At 36.5% G+C, this 20,262-nt stretch overlaps 1 protein-coding gene across 1 annotated transcript; it reads right to left on the reverse strand.

Moving 5' to 3' along the window:
• Positions 1 to 33: 33 nt before the first annotated feature.
• LOC135595993 (polyribonucleotide nucleotidyltransferase 2, mitochondrial-like) lies at positions 34 to 19,270 on the reverse strand. Its single transcript, XM_065087599.1, has 16 exons — positions 18,730 to 19,270; positions 17,622 to 17,777; positions 17,362 to 17,532; positions 17,074 to 17,199; positions 16,839 to 17,000; positions 16,544 to 16,663; positions 12,586 to 12,723; positions 12,296 to 12,458; positions 11,154 to 11,279; positions 9,064 to 9,194; positions 8,653 to 8,872; positions 8,474 to 8,557; positions 6,570 to 6,649; positions 3,606 to 3,749; positions 586 to 1,287; positions 34 to 461 (listed from the first exon to the last, which is right to left on the reverse strand). Exons 1-16 carry the CDS (start codon positions 19,108 to 19,110, stop codon positions 357 to 359), a joined length of 3,009 nt encoding a protein of 1,002 aa, XP_064943671.1. The 5' UTR covers positions 19,111 to 19,270; the 3' UTR covers positions 34 to 356.
• Positions 19,271 to 20,262: the final 992 nt, after the last annotated feature.

The raw sequence follows: 20,262 nt of genomic DNA on the forward strand, positions 1-20,262 counted from the left end.
GAGAAACGATCAACTTCAAATTTCATTTGCACGGGGCGAAAAAGCGTACTATTCAACTCTGCATACACCGCATCAGCAATCCATACAAAAATGTGGCTAAAGCCAATCTCAAAGTCCCCAACCATTAGCTTCTTCCAAGCAGTAGTTTCAACCTAAAAAATAATAATAATCTGACACTAACTAATATAATGATCTGCAACAAACGTTAAAACACGTAAAAGTCTTCAGGTTTGATGTGTCCCTCCAATGAAATTTCTGAGCTGCTCTCTTATGATGGTGGATCTTCAGCCGGTGTCTCATACAGCTCCGCCAGACTTACCGAGTCCTCCATATGATTGAGGCTTCGATCACAATTTTTACTCATCTTTCAACAATGAGAAAACAGGAATTCCCTTGCTAGAAAAGCTTGAGCACCTCACAAGGAGCTCCTTGCCTACCTCGAAGTCCCTTCTGCCATTTACCTGAAATTAAACTCCAGAGAAGTTTGAGTACCTGAGTAATCTAATATGACGATCTATTCAATACAAGTCACCCAAAGAGAGAATAACTTTAGACCAAAAAGATATTCAGAGAGAGATCGGGTACCTCAAACTTGAACATTCCCCGAATTCCACCATTCAGTTCAAGTACCAGCCCATGGGCACGAATCTGATATACCTTTGCCGTCACTGTATCACCAAGCTTCAGTGAATCTGCACGGATAGTGGGTTTTGGCTTCTCATCAACATCATATGCAAGCGACACAGTTTTGAGTGTGCTGTCACTTTTCTGCTTTGTACCAGAAAAAGCATCCATTTCTTTCTCTTTCTTCGTTTTTCTCCTCTTCTTCAAACTCACATCATCTCTGTTTTTTGGCGACTCTCCAACATCTTGACATGGTAAAGATGCATTATAAGGCCTAGGAGAAGATTTGCTAAGCTTTCTACGCTTTGTTGTGATATGTTTACCAGCAGCAAGATCCTGAGCATCACACTCTGCAGCACTCCGAATTACTACTGCTGGAGACGAGCATGTGGCAGACTGCAATTCATTACTTTCATCTTGTACATCATTCAATGACCTAAGATTTTCCATGCGGGTCGTGTTCTCCAGTGAGGGCGAGGCCCATACATTGACTGCTTGGTTTGCAGAAACAACAGAAGCTTGACCATCCAAATTGTCATTTAGGGAATCTTGCTTAGGAATTGTAGCCTTCAAGGACAATTTAATATTACCCCTGACATCCTGCCCGATGCACATTAAAGATAACTCTTGACCAATGGATAAGATATCAGAAACTCTTGATACCTGAGGATGAAATACACATCATTCTATTCGCCAAGTCTGATCACAGATGCATAGTAATAGTTCCATATCATGTAGTCAAGAAAAATGCAGAAGCGAAGCTAAAAGCTTTCCCTATCAATCATGGGTCAACCATATCACAGAATCCAAATCAAGAAGCTGTCCGTGAGATGGTCTAATGCAAGACAATGATGTGGCGTTCAAACCCATGACCGGGCTGTTCAAAATAGTACACACTACACACGAAATTACAAGTTAAGAGAAAGCAATGAAACTAGTCAATCTAACACCAGATGACAAGAGTCAATATTCTAGAAATGATTGGTCCTAAATCAGCCCTCCATCAAAATTAGGAAAGCTTTAAAATCAGAAATTTAGCTGACCCCAATAGTTAAGACTTACGGCTTTATTGTTGTTGTTTAAAATTAGAAGTGTAAATCAGCATTAAACAAAAGAAAGATGAATAAAAATTTATAACCTAAAAACAATAAAGAATGTGCAACTACAATATTCCTTTAGTGAAAAAGTCTATACTACATTCAATATTGAGAATATTATAAACTATCATGGGAAGTGCTTCACGCATCGAAAAAATAAATGGTGGTGCTGAAGGCCTTCAGAAAGCCTCTAGAAAATTTTGTATGTTCATATGTGCTCATGAAACATTCGTCTTACAGAAAGATAAAAATGAAATTGGGGAGAAAAATAACCAGATCTTGTTCTGTTTCAATGGTGAAATATGCTACACCTCAAGCAAACAAGTACATGTTTTTAGGATAACGGTTGGCATGAAAGTTAAAGTATTTATACATGATATATCCACAACATAATTACATTTTATTATCAGAGAAAGTTCTTAAAGAACTTCTAAGAAACAATAAAATGTGGTTATGTTTGTCTAGTAATATTGCCCTAAACGAAGCTCAATGGTGGGAAAACAATTCCACATAGCCAACTAAAAGAGTTGGGACATTATGGCTTGTGGTTGTTGGTGCTGTAGAAAATTCTCTAAAGTTCAAAAGGACTGCCATATGAAATTAAAATCTTAAAAGCACGATAGAAATAAATGTAATCCTAGAAATAAAAGCATGTTATTATATTAAAAGAAGAATTATGAACTGAAGCAGCAGACTGTCATAAATCCAGCAGTCAGATTCAGTAGTTCAATTATCAACTAGACAATTAATCAACAGGCAGCAGTGAATTATATTAGCAATACTTTGCGATTGTTGTTCCAAATAAGGCTGAATCTATCCAACTTCAATAAGCCAAAGATGTATAAACTCAAGTATGAGGAGTAATTTCCCGCTGAAGTATAAATTTTAAGATTGGGGAATTAAGATTTAAGATTTGATGGGAATCGAAAGAGAGGAAGTGAAGACTCAAGAAGCTCAGGTACAATCTTCCAGATTTTCAGCAAGTTGCAGCTGATAACATCAAGGATGGACATATTGCTCCATATCTTGGATGTTCTGTTCAAAACGGATCTTGAAGTGAGAACTATGTTATAGGAGAGCTTCTCTCTTTTCCTTTATAGTTTTCTTAGTCCCACCAGAGTTAGCTCACATAGTGATGCAGCAGGCTGTGACATGTCTAAGCACATTATACATCAATGGTCTTCCGGCAAGGGTCTGAACCCTTCAAAGGCAATCCTAGGAACTGTGTCAGAAGGGGAAAAAGAATAAGAAACAGAAGATGGATAGAGACATAGGAACTGTGTCCAGAAAATCTGCTACTTTTTTCATTTTACAAAATATAGGAAGTGTTGAATCCTCTCTCAGCAAGCACTCCTTTTGTTAAGGTTCACGCAGCTAGCTTGTTCACAACAATCAGATCTTTCTAGAGAATAGGCATGAGAATCAAATCAGTCACGCATTTACTAAAATTAGCAATTGGCTATTAGAAAGAGAGCAAGGGGCAAAAGATACAGATGCCCACAGATATAGTTAAAAAAGCTTATAATGGAAATGCTTTTGCGCCACGGAACTCAAGGGGTAGCGGTTAAAACAATAACAATAACTAAGGATTATTATGCCAGCTGGCATGTGTTGACACAGGTCAAAATGTATCATAGGCTTGCACCATTCTGACCTGTGCTGACGCAACCAACACATGCTGCACCAACCAACATGGTATAAAATCATGTTCTGCTAATATGTGTAGACAAGCCCATCTAACAAAACAACAATCCTTGGTAACATGAAATGACTTCAGTTAACAAGAATTATAATGATAAAAACTTCAAGAAGACATGTCAATTAACTAATGATGTATTCATATTGACTCTATATCTAGTTGAAGAATTAAATAGCAGAACATACAGTTTCATGTGACAACTCAGAAATGTGCAGAAGACCCTGTTGGCCGCCATTGAATTCAACAAAAGCACCATACTCCTTAATTGAAGAAACAACACCTTTGTATATGCCACCAACTTCAATTTCACCTCCAATAAGAAAACTGATCTGCAATAAGAAAATGACAGCATCTCAACAATCAGAACTACAGGCTTATGAAGACAATAATTTCACATAAAATTAGTTGTATCTAGATCATGTTGGCTACACAAAATAAGTAACAGATGCCAGCTATTTGGATAAATGAATCTTTTCCTACCATTGACCTATGTAGAAGGGCAAAATCAGTTCTTAAACTACAAGCCATCAAATTCTTCCTAATTAATCCTAACCAAGGCTTGCAATTTCTGGCAGAATGGTAGACAGGCCGGTCTTTACCAACTGGATCACAGGCCGGCTCATGGACCAGGTGCATACTGGGTGGTTCAAGCCCTAGTAAAACACTTATTGCTCGGTCCAGCATTGATACTGGGCAAAACTGGTCAAATTTTGACTGGTACACTGTTCTAACAGTCAAATTTGACCCAAATTTGGCTGTTAAGTCTGCTTTTGGACTTATTTCACACGTGGTTTTAAGTTTCGTAGGTTCTTGCGCACCAATCTTCGCACGACGACGAACACCTTTTTGAAAAATTTGAGGTTTTTGTTTAGTGTTCTTTCACTACGCATGTGATGTCGCCCTTATATTTCCCTACAGTTCCAAACCGGCTAAATGAGGATTAAAAATCAGTTTAGCTAAGTTCTAATTAAATCAAGTTTAATAGGACTGATTGAATTATGATTCAAGTCAATTGATTAATTGATATTGTTTGACATTAATGATATTTGAAAGAAATATTTTAATATATTATTTCATCCCGATATAGACATGACTAATATGAGATGATGTTGTTTCGTTGCTGAGGGCAAATAGGGCGATTCCCTTCAATGATTGGGAAAAACGTATGTTTGCCTCCATCAGCTGTTGGGAGAACATAAACTCATCTCGTAGGATAAAACATCTCCATCCACTGTTGGGGGAGTGCTCCTTTGGGTATTTAATATACACTAGTGGGATGATTGACTTTTGGTCATGTATTCATTTTACAGTTGACTTATAGGGGTTCCTACTCAACGTTGCTAAGATTTCTTTGTTTTTAATTTTCAGAGCAACCTCCCATTAGCACTAGACCGGATTCCATTGAAGAATAAACCTTTCTCTATCGCTAGCTCGAGCTAATTGAATTTATCTTCGAGTTAACATCACTATGTTTCACAATAAAACCTAGAGCTGACTTATGATTTGACGAATAAATGAATTGTAATAAATATTTACAAGTTATGCATATTAATAAGGTGATGTTTGCTTATTTGACTCCGGATGTACTTGTGGAAAAATGTTATAATCCTGTAAAAAAAAAATTCAGGATGTGACAGACGAAGTCAGTTTAGTGGATCATTTGCAGTGAGAATCTCTACGAGTCATAGGGATTAGGCATGAGTTCTAGCATGAGATGACCAACTGGCCCTCCTCAGCAGTTAGGCAGGATAGGAAGCATGAGGCAGTCTGCATTATGCAAGTTTCATGTACTGATGATGCATACATGAAGGAAAAGACATTGGAAAAGCTATTGCCAAGTGGTTCAACTTCTGCCACCTCCATCAATGCTAGTTGACCTTCAACTTCCATCACCATCAGCACCATATCCACCATCATCTCTGCCTCTCCACATCCATCATGACTATCACCACCATCCCACTATTATCACGATACCTACACTTCTACCTTCTGCACCAACCATTGCAATGGGACTGTAGCAGCAAATTAGACGGGACAAAGATGGAACAGGAAGGTGAAGTAATTTATATACTAATGACTAGGACCATTCTGGATGCAAATCTATGAAAGAACTAGGTCTGATCTTAAAAGTAAATTTTGGAAAAGAGAAAATGAAGGGGCAGTTATGAATCTATTATCAATCAACCATCAATTTGCACTATCAAACCTCGAGACAAACACCGAAAATGTTCTTTATAGATGAGAATAAAAAAGTGTTCATCACATAAAAGAAGGTATTATTACATTAAGACTAAGACCACAAAATCTAGATAATGTTAACTATCTTAGAATTTAGACTAATATGATGAAACGATAATGCAGAAAATCAAAAGAATAAAGATCCACTTTTCTAATGCTACAATGATTAGGTTTTGAAAAGCTGGCCTGAATCGACACAAATAGAGAATGCAACATGTGTCTCATTAGAATGTCATATAAACTAAATAGGAAGCATCAAGCAATATCGTAGAGAAGATATTGGCTGCAATCACACGGATTAAAGGCTCATCTGGGTCTAACACACAAATGGGAACAAAAAACGATGTCTACACAACCCACAAGCCTATCAAAGTAAAGTAAATAGATGTGTTAAAAGTTAAATAGCAACTCAAAGGCAAGTAACAATAATAGGAACCATGAAATAGGATGCCTTTTATGACACACAAGCCTATCAGATGATCAATATGTGCATCGTTTCTTTTCTGATAAGCAACTCAAATAACTTTACTGAAAAATAACAATACCTAGAACCAAACAACTTGTTGGCTCAGAACAGAACTGTAATAAAGGACTGTGTATTCACCTAAATCACCTGGTACCACCAAATAAAATAATTGCTGCATGGTCCATATCCGGTGCTTCATCAAACTAGTAAATACTGGTTTGTTCATAACAGCCAAACTGATATTTCAAACATTGCCCAGAAGTATTTTAAAAAAATCACTTAATAGAAGCATAAACCACAAAGACAAATCCAAACAATAGTATAGATTCGGCAACAGATGCAAAGATGATTGTGTAACATGACAGCTAAAAGATAGTTGCAAATCATTTTCTTGAGCTTTCAAAGCAGTATGCAAACAATTTCCTTGAGCTTTTAGAACTAGTACCTTTTCTTGAGCTTTTTGCATAATAGATTGATTTTTTGCCACGATAGTTACTGCCCCATCATTTACCGAAACTCGTGCACCTTGAGAGAGTAAGGTGGATTAGCAGAAGAAAAATTATGCCCAAGGAAAGAAACCAAATTGAAGAGACCATTGTGATTCTTGGGTTTTGATAAAGTGCAATACTATAATAAGTTGCAAACACATTGGCATTTGTATCATAGACATCTATGCAAGGCAAGAAAATTAACAAACACCTTTAGAACCCTCATATTGTAGACAGACGATTCTACCAGAACTTAACATTTAAAGAGAATAAGTACTAACATAAATTCAACTATGAGATAGCACAGTAACCAGTTGTACCAATTGCATAGTACTGGTCCATGACAAGAAACATGCACACTGGTGTACCATGACATTGCCAATATGCTAATATGAATCAACTTTCTATTTTTAGTATACTGACAAGTACCAATATTATACCAACAAGGTACCACCCATATTGTCATACCAAGTCTGATCGGATAACTGACTCATTCCTAAACCATTGATCCAAAATATTTAGACCTAGGTTACTAAGTCAATTCAAGTCTTTGCCCACTTTTGATGTAGCACTAAACTTGGGGGTATTACAACCTTGTCCACTTGACCATCCACAACTGACTTAAAAGGCTTAACGTCCTAATCAAAGGCCAACATAGCTCAGAATTGAACTCAAACATGATGCACGTGAGGTTTATCTCAGTGATTTTAACGTCATGAAATGCCTCCATTCCCACAGATAACCCTTTTCTACTCAACTTCTTGTCTATATCCACCACTAAGTTGGTTCTGATACCTTTTTTGTCTTGACCCTTAACCCCTTAAATTATTGAACCAACCCAAAATAGCTAAGCTCAAGTTACTCAATGGTGATATGCCCATCAAGCCCTTGTAGAACTACACTTGAGAATGTTACACATATGACCCAGTTCTTACATAGTCCCTAATATGAGCTTTGGCTTGATCACTTGCAAAAATTATATACATAAATCAATCATAAATGATAAACTTTTTGGTGTAATCATAAGAATTAAGATTGTAGGACACATCAGATCTTAATAGCTTATGCCTACTGGAGGCAGATTGAACTAGGAAGTTTGGCATTTGAACAAATAATCAAGGGTGAACTGTACCAGAGTTATAATGTTGTCTGTATTCTTTTTAATCTTTCGAATTGGCTCCTTATTTAATCTGTAAAATTAGGGGGTAAAAACGTTTAATTTCTTATGGAAGAATATAATTAGAAGAGTTACTCATCCTTGAGATTAAGAGTCGAGAAACTGCTTTCACTAAGATTATCTTCAGAAAATCTGTAAGTTTGGACAATGCTCAAATGTTTTTATAATCTATAAGAAATTAAACGTAAACCATCAAAGGAATTTAGATTGCATATCATATCCAGATACTGGATCAATATTGTAAACTGGATATTTGAGTCTATCAAGCATAAGCACTACCCAAATGCTTGGCATGTCCATTTGGACATTGGAATTAGTAAAATGCTTTCAAAGATAAGCCGTATAATTCAAAGAATATTAGAACCAAGTGTATTATCTATACTTTATCATTTTTACTATGGCATTATGGAAGACACCAGCATCAATAGCCATGGCATGGTTTTTGCTTTTGTTTCCTTTAACAGAATTTTTTTCATGTGAAAACATACTAGTGCAACCATATTATAACATCTTACATAATGGCAAATTAGTGTGCTATCACCTATTTGTTCAAACATACAACAGGACCAACAAATGTAGACCACTGACTTTCTCCCTCCAATGTGAGAAAATATTCACTAGAAAATTCAATATCTTTCATGAGGAAACTAGAAGAAATTTAAGACATGAAAGCTCATCAGTCACCTGTTTCCTGTTCAATCCTCTTTCTTTGAGTGATCAAAAACCCAAGAGATCGTCGAAGAGAATCAGCAGCAAACTTCAAAGTGGCTGCATACAATCATATCAGTAAACCACAACATCAGTTTATTATTAGAACCTGTGACAACTGAAGCAAGGTCTGAAATAGAGAAAAGCAAAGAAACCTAATCGAGGTGTACTTCCATCACCCAGTGTACGAGGTGCACTTATTTCTTCTTCCATGCGATCAAGAATTTGATTACGACCTTTTTGTGCCGGTTCTAAACACTCACAAATTATGTCTAGGGGTATTCCAGCAGGTTTTATATCTAATTGGATTGCAGTAATCCCTTTCCTTGTTCCCGCAATTTTAAAGTCCATGTCCCCAAGGTGATCTTCAAGACCCTGGGAATTCACAAAAGAGACAAGTAAAGCTAGTAAGGAAGCATATCCAAAACAAGGTTACGCTAAGATCTTGGATATATTTTTTCTGGTCCAGTAAACAAATCACATGTACCAGAGGGAACAAATAAATCCTTCATGCTTAAGATTTTCCTGGAAAATTCATTCCAACATAAAAGGCAATATGGATTTACCAGTATATCTGTCAGTATACGATAATTGATAATTCTTCCAGTGGATGGATCCACATCACTGACAAGACCAACTGAAACACCAGCGACATGTACTCTTACAGGAATACCAGCATCCATTAAAGCCATACTTCCTATAGAGAACATAAAGATATGTCAGTGTTTAGGAGACGCATTAAACACAAAATCAGTTTTTCCTAACAATTGAAAACTTCTCAAAAAGTTAAGCAGAAGACAGAATTGCTGTGTAAGGCCTCCCTTGTATGCCTCGCAAAGCCTATTGGGTATATGATCCAAAATCCAAAAAGATTTCCTTAATATTGTGCCAACTGCCAAAGCAGTGATATCTACCACCAGCAAATCAAACTCTGAAAAGCCGCTTGTTAAAATAAAAATATTAACCATAAACCTGTTTTTAGCACTTGGAAACAAAATTACCAACCAAGCATATTACTTCTTCAATACATGGAGTTCTAAAAGGCTCTCACATAATGCAGACAACTAGTAGGACAAAGCACCTAAGTAGTTCTTATAGTACATTTGGTATTTTTTTAAATAAATTCTTAGCACATATCCACATTATTTACTTCTGTTATAAATTTTATACATGACTTATTGCTAATAAGAGACAATAACATAATTTACTATCAATATAGTTATGTGACACTGTAATTTAGGGAATATAAAAGGTGATCAATTCCTTAAGAAATACTAAAAAGAAACAGAGAGAAGGCTTTCTGCAACACAGGTCACGGGTTGTTGTTTGCATACAAGCGAGGTGATGGGTCAATAAGAGGGACGCTGATGGAAGCCCATGATCGAGGCCGCCGGTGACGAGTCGCCGATAGGGGTGAGGCGAGGTCGCCAAGGGCGTAGCCATGCAGATCATGCAATAGGTGCTGATCAAGTCGTCGACTAGGGTCAGGTTACAGAGGGTGCTGGTGAAGTCATTGACGGGGGTGAGGTTGCCGATAGGTCGTGGTGCCCACGGTAGCTTCAGCCTTCTCATGGACAATCGACACAAGTGGGCTCGATTTCCCTTGATTCCACACTTCCTCACCCTCACTTGAAGCCCACATGACTCACTGTCACATGCGAGCATCATGCGAGGGGGAAAGGGCACAGGAGAAGCATACAACACAGATACATTGTGTCCCAAATAAAAATAAATAAATAAATAAATAAAATGACACATGCCCAACCGTGTCGGCAACGTATCCATGTCTGACGTATCAGACAAGCACATGTCTAACACACAAGTGTTCGACACAGATACATCCACCAAGCACATGTCTAACACACAAGTGTTCGACACAGATACATCCACCAAGCACATGTCTAACACACAAGTGTTCGACACAGATACATCCACCAAGTTGATGTGTCTGGGTTTCCCAATTTTCAAAAAGTATATCTTCCCTATCATCTTTTATTTTTAAGTCAACTTCCCTTCTTATATTTAATGACCTTAGTAGGTATAGATATGCATAAAATATTGCCATGTGGCAAGTTAGTTGATATCTAAAAAAATAGTGTAATATTAAGAAAGTTCAAATTAAAACAAAACAGCACCTTCATTTGTAGTATTGACAAGTGAATCTTCAACCAACATGACAAGAAAACAATAATATTTAAATTTATACCTCGATGTATCATTATCAAGTATTTTCTCTCAATGAGCAACACAGTAGCATCCTTATAAATTTGAAGCATCTGCTCTAAGATTAAAAACATCACATCATTCTTGTATATACAATGAGAAGGTGCATAATCAAAATGGAAATATTTCTAGTCATTAGCTGAACAGGATTAGATAAAGTCATGTGCCTAAACTCTGGACAGGAATGTGCCTGAACCTACCACTCACTGCTTGAGGTTCAACAGATGTGCAATTTTTTATAAGATTATCAATGTAAAAAAGAAGGGAATGATGATGATGGAAACAAAATTTTTTTGACCATTCATAATAAAAAGAAAAGAACATAAATGCTGTCAGAGGTGCCAATTAAAGTTGACTATTATCTTTAACAAAACTTTTGTCAGACGTGCCAACACTACTACAATCCAGTACAAAATCAACATAAAGATGGTACCTCCACATACTGTTGCCATTGACGTTGAACCATCAGATGCCATGACTTCGGAATTGACACGAACAGTATATGGAAAATCAGCCTCAGGAGGTAATACAGCAAGCAAAGCCTTTTCAGCAAGTGTTCCTACAAAAGGAAAGTCAATCCTCAGAGGAAATTGATAGGTAAAAAACTCAGGAAGTCCATGACATATACATGCCAATTTGATCTACCATTATGCTATGCAAATACATCTGTGAAAACCACAATAGCATGTATGTTATCTAACGAGCACAAAGACTTTTCAACAAACTTCATTTGCTGACGCAACTGACAAATAATGACAGCAGCAGTCTTGAATTATGAATATGTAATTCATTTCAATGTGCCCAAAAATCTAATAAATGCTTTAGCCGAGTCTAAAAGAACATCCTTTCCAATTAGATGAAACATGCATACATCACAAAAAGATGGATTGAGCCTTCTAAGGATCACAACTGTAAGAAAAAGGACTGAAGCCTGCAATACCAATAAAGGAATTGTTAAGTGGCCATGTAAGGTAATACATTATGCAGTTTATCCACAGCTCAAATGATTTCATAGGCAAAAGTCTTCAAAAGCTCTTGTCATTTAGTGTACTCCGACCTTCAAAAGAAGATAGTTGCCACTATTTTTGCTACTACAACAATCCATAATGTCCAAACTGTAGGACAGTAGTTAACATATCCTAAAATGTTATATCCACATACACGCAATAAGCAGCACATTTAAAGCCGGAAACACAAATGGCAACTTGCATATATTACATTTTGGTGTTTGTCTTATACTGAATTATAATTTTCAACAAAAAAATGGAATGAGAAAGTAAAACAAATCTAATATAGCTAGATTTCATTCAGATATTTGACTTAGTAAATAAAACATGAAACATTACTGTGTCGCTCGCAATATATGTTCTTTTCAGATTCAAAATAAGAAAAATGGTGGTGCACTAGCCAAAATTATAACACCATCAACTGGTTGATTAAACTATTCTTGATCTAGCACCCTCATATATGTTAAAATGAACATCACATTTTGGTAAAAATGTATGCAAAAGTATTGCCTGAGGCCAGAAAAATCAAAGTAAGGCTTTCCAAGAGCAGCATGAAAAGATGAAATACCATGTCCAACTTCACGCCTATTTAAGCCTCCACGTTTGCCAACTTCATTAATTGAGAATGGAGGAAAGCTATAGTGAAGCATGAAACGCTTTGTTGGTGGCCCAACTATTGAGTCCAATCTTTGAGCATCTCCAGGTGCCCCAAGGGTAACTGTGCACAAAACCTATAATCAAAATTTCCAACAGAATGTGATTGTTCTCACCCAAAAATAATATTCTATGGAAACCAAATATTTCAGACATAAGCATTTGAATTAGAATTGAATAGAGTATATGAAAATTACTGTCAACCTGAGTGTCACCACGAGAGAAAAGTGAAGATCCATGGAGAATGGGATATGTTCCAGATTCACAATACAGAGGTCTAACTTCATCAAGTTTTCTACCATCAACTCGAAGGCCTTCATCAATAATCCTTCGCCGGATAATCTACACACATGACAAATGATCACAAGGGAAAGCAAAACCACATTTTCAGTAGAGCATTTTCATAAGTATATATAACTGAGATAAATAATCTAGTAGCCGAGAAAAAGCTTTCACACCAGTAGTGCTTTCTCTTAGTGAACTTAACCATGAGTGCTTTAGAATCTTAACTACTAATAACATGAGTGGTGATGAGACTAATGCGAGCACGAGGACCAAGTAGTCCTCTGGTTTGATGAGGACTGTGGAATGCACATAATGACTATGCACCGCATGGTGTCACATGCTAGTTATTTAATCATCTTAAACCAATAGTATTTTTATGATACTAAACATCGAATTACCATTTCAGAAAACAAACCAACAGACCAACAAAGGAGTTCTTACTATTACATGGAAGCACATAGTAAACTGTCTCAACAATAAAGATAAACCAATTTTAAATGAGATATATAGATAGTGTTGTGATTTTGACGCCAGCAAGAACTATGCTTTTAGCTAAGCAACAACAATAACAACAACAAGAATAAAACAATATAAAGTCCCAACTGTTTGGAGTTGACTACATGCCATTGAGCGGAAAAAAGTCATCTGTAGTTAACTTGAGTATTAACGTCTTTTTTGCAGTTTCTAATAAAGTCTTCTCTATATCTCCTTGTACCATTAATAGTACAAGGATATCTGAATATCCAATAACACTACAACTGATTACTCCAATAAAGTCTTGAGATCTCGAGCATATTACTCTGTACCAACTGGCCTTTGCTGGACTGAGGCTAAAATGACAAGTGGAGCGACCAAACCGAAGTTTCATAAGATCATTGTCCTGAACATACCATTGTGGTAAGAATACTGCTAAACATTTGATCCCCCTTTCTCACTCATTTAAAATCTGAAACAAATCCTTTTTTTCCTTTTTCTTCTCCCTAAACTCTCAATGTTACTCTCAAATCTTCTTCTCAAACCATTGTTAAATTTCAAGCAAATCAAACTTCTTCAAATTTAGGTTGTCTTCATGAAAGCAAGGTAAAACTGAAGTTGAACTTGAAGCTTTTGTTATGAATTTTGGGGAAATGATAAGAGTATTTTTGTGATATTCTTCATACTTTTACTCATGAATTTCATGACAAGATTTGTGCAGATATAGGATATATTCACATAAATTTAGGTTAGATCTGCATGGACCAACCAATATCAGTGCAGATGTAGGCTAATTTTACCTTTATTTAAGATAAATCTGTGCATATTTGACCAAGATCGGTCAATTTATTTATAATCGCACGAATCCGGCTGAGAGTTTAAACAACTATAAGCTAGATTTCTGTGAAGATAATATAGATCAGCGAAAATCCAACCAAATTAATGCAAAACTATGGTAGATTTGCATGGACCTATGCTAGATCCACATGGATTCCACCTAAATCAATGCAGATCTAGGCTATATCCAGGGTTGCCTCAGTAAATTAAACAGGCTTCAAGGACAGGTGCTAAGAAAAACTTAGAGCAGAAGTAATAAGAAAAACTTAGAACAGAAGGAGAAACTTGATAGATAGACATCCACGCAGCCTACCTATGATCCGTATCAGGATTGAGCGATGATGATAACTCTGAGAATGCTGATGACATTCATGTATCACGGAATACCATCATATGGACGACGCTATAAGACATAGACATGTTTTTAATTCATCCCAGCAAGAGGATTGCAGTAGCCTTTTTTGTGAAGGCATAAATTGTCATAAATTGTTAATGCCAAATCCACTTGAATGGTTTAGGAAACGAAAGGCAAACACGAGAATATTTTTGATGACTTTGATTATATGAGAGAGCTTAACTGATATCAACTCTGACCAGAGTTCCTCATGATCACAATCTTACTATTGGCATGAATTTCTTAAATAATAGTGTGAGATAGACAATTAGTCTCAATTTGTTGAAATAGACAATAATAGTGCTTAGAGAGACAAGTTGTTGAATTAAAGGCTTCATATTGCTGAAAAGTAGAATACCATCGGCTGTTCTATTGCTTAACAAACACTGTGGTCACTGGTCATACTCGCACACAATCCAACAGACATACCAATTGGACAAATTGTCAGTATAATTATTAATGTGCCACTTAGTGAGCAGACTTGCTCAATTATTCCTGGATCACAGGGTATCTACTAAATTATAGCCTCAACATCCAACCACAACCACCTCTTGAGATTACATGGCATTCATTTTGGTATTAGTAGGGGCCCCTCTCGGAAAGGTATAGCTTCTATCATATATAACTTAACTCATGTAACACGTGCTAATTTTATCGTGCTTATAAGTTTTTTTCTACTTTATATTTTTGATGTATTGAATGGCTATGATATCAGGCTAAGATTTTAAACCATGACTCCATAAAAGCCCAAAAGATCGAATTAACAGGGAAACAAGCAATTATGAAAAGGTTTATATGTCCATTAGTATTACAATGAGATCAATTAAGTCAATGTGCTCACGTTTACATGCTTTGGACTTCATTTGGTTAGAAGACAGAATTTAAAGTGTCCATCATTGAAGTTAAATTCAGCTACTCTAAAAATGTATAGTGATAAACTTAACTAACTAAAATTCATGAGCTCACCATCACATCCTGAAATTTAAGCAACAAAAAACAACCACAACAAACGAGGGGTTAAAATTGTATATATTTAACTCTCCCAAGCAGTGGCATGACAGAAGCATCATGCAGCTTCACCTTTAAGTTGAAGCAAGCTTATAAGTTAAACAATATAGTGAAGTGATCGAGTAGACTGGTAGGAGCAGAACTTGTCAAAATAGAAATGACAAAGTCTAGTACACTAGTAGCATCGATGGTAAAATTGGAATCCCATAGTGGACCACATCCCCAAAAGTCTTGAAGAGGTAAACCTAGGTGTATGTGATGCTTTTTGGAATATTTGTATACTAAAGTTAGGCTTGAGGATACCAAAAGAATAAGGGTCAATGATTTAGAAAGAGTGAAAACTGCAGCATGGATAGTGAAACAAAATACAACAAACTTTGTAGGTAACCCAGTTGCTCCATTAACCACTCCATGCATACCAAAAGGTAAAGGTGTAGCCCTCAAGCTCCCAGGAATAATAACACAATTATCCTGCTAATAAAAAACTGGCACTGGACCAACAGGAAGAATAGATAGCCCCTCAACTGCTCATATCTCATCAACAAAAAGCCAAAAATTGACTTGCTCTTACTATAAGGACCACTTCATAAAAAAACATTCATATGTCCACGTCCAAACCTCAAAAAAATCATACACATTGATTTTCTTCACATTTACAGGATGGTACTACCACCACAACAACTACCAAGGTCCTAAATCTCTCACTTCCTCAGACCTAACCCTTTCTCCAGTCGTACTTAATATGACTGAGAGAAAGAATGCAAATCAAAACCCTGCCATGGCAGCTCCTGACCTAAGACAAAACTGGCCGGTGAACAAATTGACTTTAATAAAAAGGTAGACAACAGATCAAGTTGTTTGACCGATAGCTTAGACCAAAACTATCAACCAAAGACAAGATTAACAATGTAGAATTAAGTAACAAAAGACAAAAGCTATTTCTAACAGAATTTATAATTCAAAAGAAAAGATGCATAACATTTTTATAGTTTTATCAAACCAAAAAGCATGAGAAATTTCTCTAGGAGAACATTTAGGAAATTATGATTGTAGGCTTGACCTAAATGCATGCAACGGTACCATAATATACCAGCAGTTTGAATAAATTACATAAAAAATTTGAAACAAAGCATAGAACACAAAATTTTGGACAGACAGTGGCACCTGTTTTCTAACTGTATCAATAGTTTTTGGCAGAACTTTTAAGCTCTCCTCATCACACTCTTCTTCGAGTTTTGCTTTAACAGTTTGTGTAATCTTGTCCAATGCTTCTCCGCGTTCAAACTAACAATACACAATCCATTATATCATCTAAACCATTTCATGATTAGAATCTGTCAATTTTCAAATCTAAAGCACACAAGAAGCCATGACTTACTATCTTTTGTAGCCTGTTTGGAGAAAAGCATAAATCAAATAATTATATAAATAAGAAAATAAAAGGAGTGAAGAATGGCACCTTTCCATATGCTGAATCTGTAAAGACAACCTGAATAGGTGCTTCTGCTAAGTTCCTTATCTTCTCTAGTGTAACATCTGAAATCATTGAGAGTTTATATTCTTTCTTCTGCTTGCCAGCTTTTTCAGCCAGTCTAATTTGAGGCTCAATGTATTTGACAGCCTGAGCAACAAAAAGATGAGCCAGGACTTAAAATTTTCTCATTAGAAAAGACTAAGTCAATGAGTTATTACACCTCGAGATGTGCCAGTTTTAATCCAGCTTCAAGGTCCTTTTCTGATATCTCACGTGCCTGTACATCTATCATCAGAGTCCTATCCATTGTACATGCATACACCAAATTGAGATCACTGAGGCTCAGCTGCATATTCAAAACACCAGTATGACATAAGGAAAACCAAGATACTCAATTCTGCACCAAATTCCACACTCATAATCCACCATAAACAAAGATAGAACCTACAAAAATATTTTTATAGCCTACAACCTGTTTTTAAAATTCAAAACATATCAAGAATATTACCTCATCCATAGTTGGATTAAAGATAAATTTTCCATCGATCCTCCCGACACGTATTACCCCAATTGGTCCATTCCAAGGGATATCTGATAGCATCAGAGCAGCGGATGTGGCATTTGCTGCCATCACGTCTGGATCTTGCTTTCCATCCGAAGAAAGAACACTTACCATGACCTGTAAATCATCAAGAAAACAGATGTCCAGATGAAGATGAATGTATGAAGCCTTTTAAAATATTTTAAATTGTGAATAGCAAAGTGAACCTGCACTTCATGGTAAAAGCCAGAAGGAAATAATGGACGGATAGGACGGTCAATAAGACGGCCACATAGGAGTTCCCGTTCCTTAGGGGCTCCCTCCCTCCGCATAAATGTCGTAGGAATAACACCTTGAGCATACTGTTTTTCTTGATAATCAACCTTAGGATGAACCAATCACTCAGAGATCATTTGAAGGTAACAATGTTATATAGATATATAGAGAAAAAAAGAAAGAGGTGAAAACAATGTCAGAAGGGACAAGCATCAAATTTCTCATGATAATCTAGAAGCTAAAAAGACACCATGGATGAAGTAGTTCAGGCAGGATCAAAAAATATTATTAGGCTATTATTTTATTATTGAGAAAAGAAAATTTTGAGATCCCATCAATATTATTTTATTAGCTAGCCATTTAGACGAACTTTCCAATATATTTTTCACATTAGTTTTTCAGGCTATCTGATTTGCAACTTCAGCTAGAAAGATGGAGAATAAGCTTCCAGTGGACAGAACTACTAATTTAGTGCAAATCTAGTTGAATGCATGTCCACAACCAATAAACAGACTAATGCCTGGGTTGTACTAAAACATGAAAGAAGAAATTTTCTGTCTCAAACGTTGCATTGAAATGGAGAGAAACAGTGCGCAGCTGTTTTTCTTCCCATGACTGCATGCAGTTAAATAGTAGTATTAACTTGAATCTTTTGTCTGGGCTGAGTTAGTTGAAACAAAGTAAAATCATAATCAGTAACAACCAAGTAAACAGAAGAGCCAGCAGATTAATGAGTTATGTATAATTCTTCCATTTAGAAGTACAAAAGGAATGATATAGAACAATAATATCAAAGTAGCATATTCTTCAAATAACACACGGAAAAATCAAATTCAATCGCTTGTTCTCAAAGAAAGAAAGAAAAAATCCACCTTAAGAATTTACGAGAGGTATTTAAACTTAAAGTAACTTCCAAGAGAGAAGAATGAAAATTTTCATATTAATTACAAACATGATCAAAGTTAATCAAAAACGCGCTATCTTAGTGAATGCAGAAACCCACATGATACAACAAAAGAAAACAAGGAAGGAAAGAAAAAAGAATAGAGGGTTCAATACCGTGAGGGGCAAAAAGTCACGAGCCCCATCACCTCTAGCGGAGGCGACGGTCGAAAGGACATTGGTATCGCCCATATTGATCACAACGGATCCGTTAGCGAACCTGGCAATCTTGCCTGTTTCGATGGAGATGATGCGGGACCCGACCTCGAAATCTTCCCTAAAGGTCCCGAGAACCTTCCGAGTGTGGAAAGATTCTGCCGCCCGCTCGGAAGGAGGAGGACGAGGCGGTTGGGAGACGAACGCGTGGCCGTCGCTGCAGAGGAAACGTACGCCGAGGCGACGACAGCGCTGCCGACAGTGGAAGGAAAGTAGTGACGCCATTAGGATACGAGGGTTGGCCCTCCTCCGGAGGGTCGCTGCCACGGCCGCCAATTCCATCACCAGATGCAAAGAAGAAACCGACAGGGTGAAGGGTTTATCTAGGGCTTAAGCGGGAGGGAAAGAAGCTGCTGAGCTAGGAACTGAGAACGGCGGAGCCCCACTCTCAAATCAAAACCCTTGCCTCTGCATGGGCCCCACATCGAACGATGCGGCCACTAAGATCTCACCCGTGCGTAAGGTGGGTGTTGTGGTTCACGGTTCGTCTTGTATCCCCGCATTTAGAGAAGTGCCAAAAACAAAAAAAGAAAATTTTGTAGATATTGATTGTTTTATGAATACTTAAAAATATGAGAAAATACATGCACTAAGACTGGTCATTGTACGATTTATATTCTCGATCACATTAGATGGACATCGGGGATTGCTATATAGATATAAATGAAGATATAGTGGAATTGCTAATTTCTTAAACTATTTTTAGACGAATTTAATCTCCATCAATACCACTAATATTCTCGTATAAAACGCTTTATAAAATTATAAACTTATAACCAAATTAATAATTAAGATTTATAAATACATTGATTCACTAGTAAAAAATATTATAGCTATATTAAGATTTGGCCCAAGAGAAGCCTGCACATGTGTTGGTAACAAATAATTGCTCCATTTAGCCCACATTATTTACTATAAGGCCTAAAGAATCATAATCCTACTTGTCAATTAACAACAAGTCCATGATAATTTGATAAAATTATAAGATTATAATGATCATATAATTTTGCCTACATGAATTTATAAAATAAAAAGTTAAATAATATAAATAGGTTTAGAATTTACAGTTTGGATTTAATGTTCAAGCCTCAGAAGCCCGCTCATTTTGTGGGTTATTATTCCAATGGTAACCATGCATTTATAGACATAGAGTTTATACATAATTTCTACAACACTTTATCCAGCATGGACTTATACGTGGGATACCCAAATAAAATTTTAGTGCCAAACAAAATTGAGATATACAAGTCAAATGGTATTTCTCTAATTAATTTTCTATTTATTGATAATGTAAACTTATAAATAGCTTGCCTCATGCAGTTACTTGGATTGAGAGGCAAAATGTCATACCAGCCCAAACCAACCACACATGCTCCGCACGCACAACACACATAGGACCCACACGCTCCTCACGCACAGCCCATATAGACACTG

This window comes from Musa acuminata, chromosome BXJ1-10, assembly GCF_036884655.1.
Source record: "Musa acuminata AAA Group cultivar baxijiao chromosome BXJ1-10, Cavendish_Baxijiao_AAA, whole genome shotgun sequence".
NCBI lineage: Eukaryota > Viridiplantae > Streptophyta > Magnoliopsida > Zingiberales > Musaceae > Musa > Musa acuminata.

Excerpts from the sequence above, each read along its gene's own strand:
- LOC135595993 (XM_065087599.1), bottom strand. The coding sequence starts at position 19,110 with ATGGAATTGGCGGCCGTGGCAGCGACCCTCCGGAGGAGGGCCAACCCT. Across the intron at positions 9,195-11,153 it reads AATGGCAACAGTATGTGGAG|GAAGTATGGCTTTAATGGAT; the intron begins GTACCATCTTTA and ends TGTTCTCTATAG. Across the intron at positions 462-585 it reads GGGGAATGTTCAAGTTTGAG|GTAAATGGCAGAAGGGACTT; the intron begins GTACCCGATCTC and ends GTTTAATTTCAG.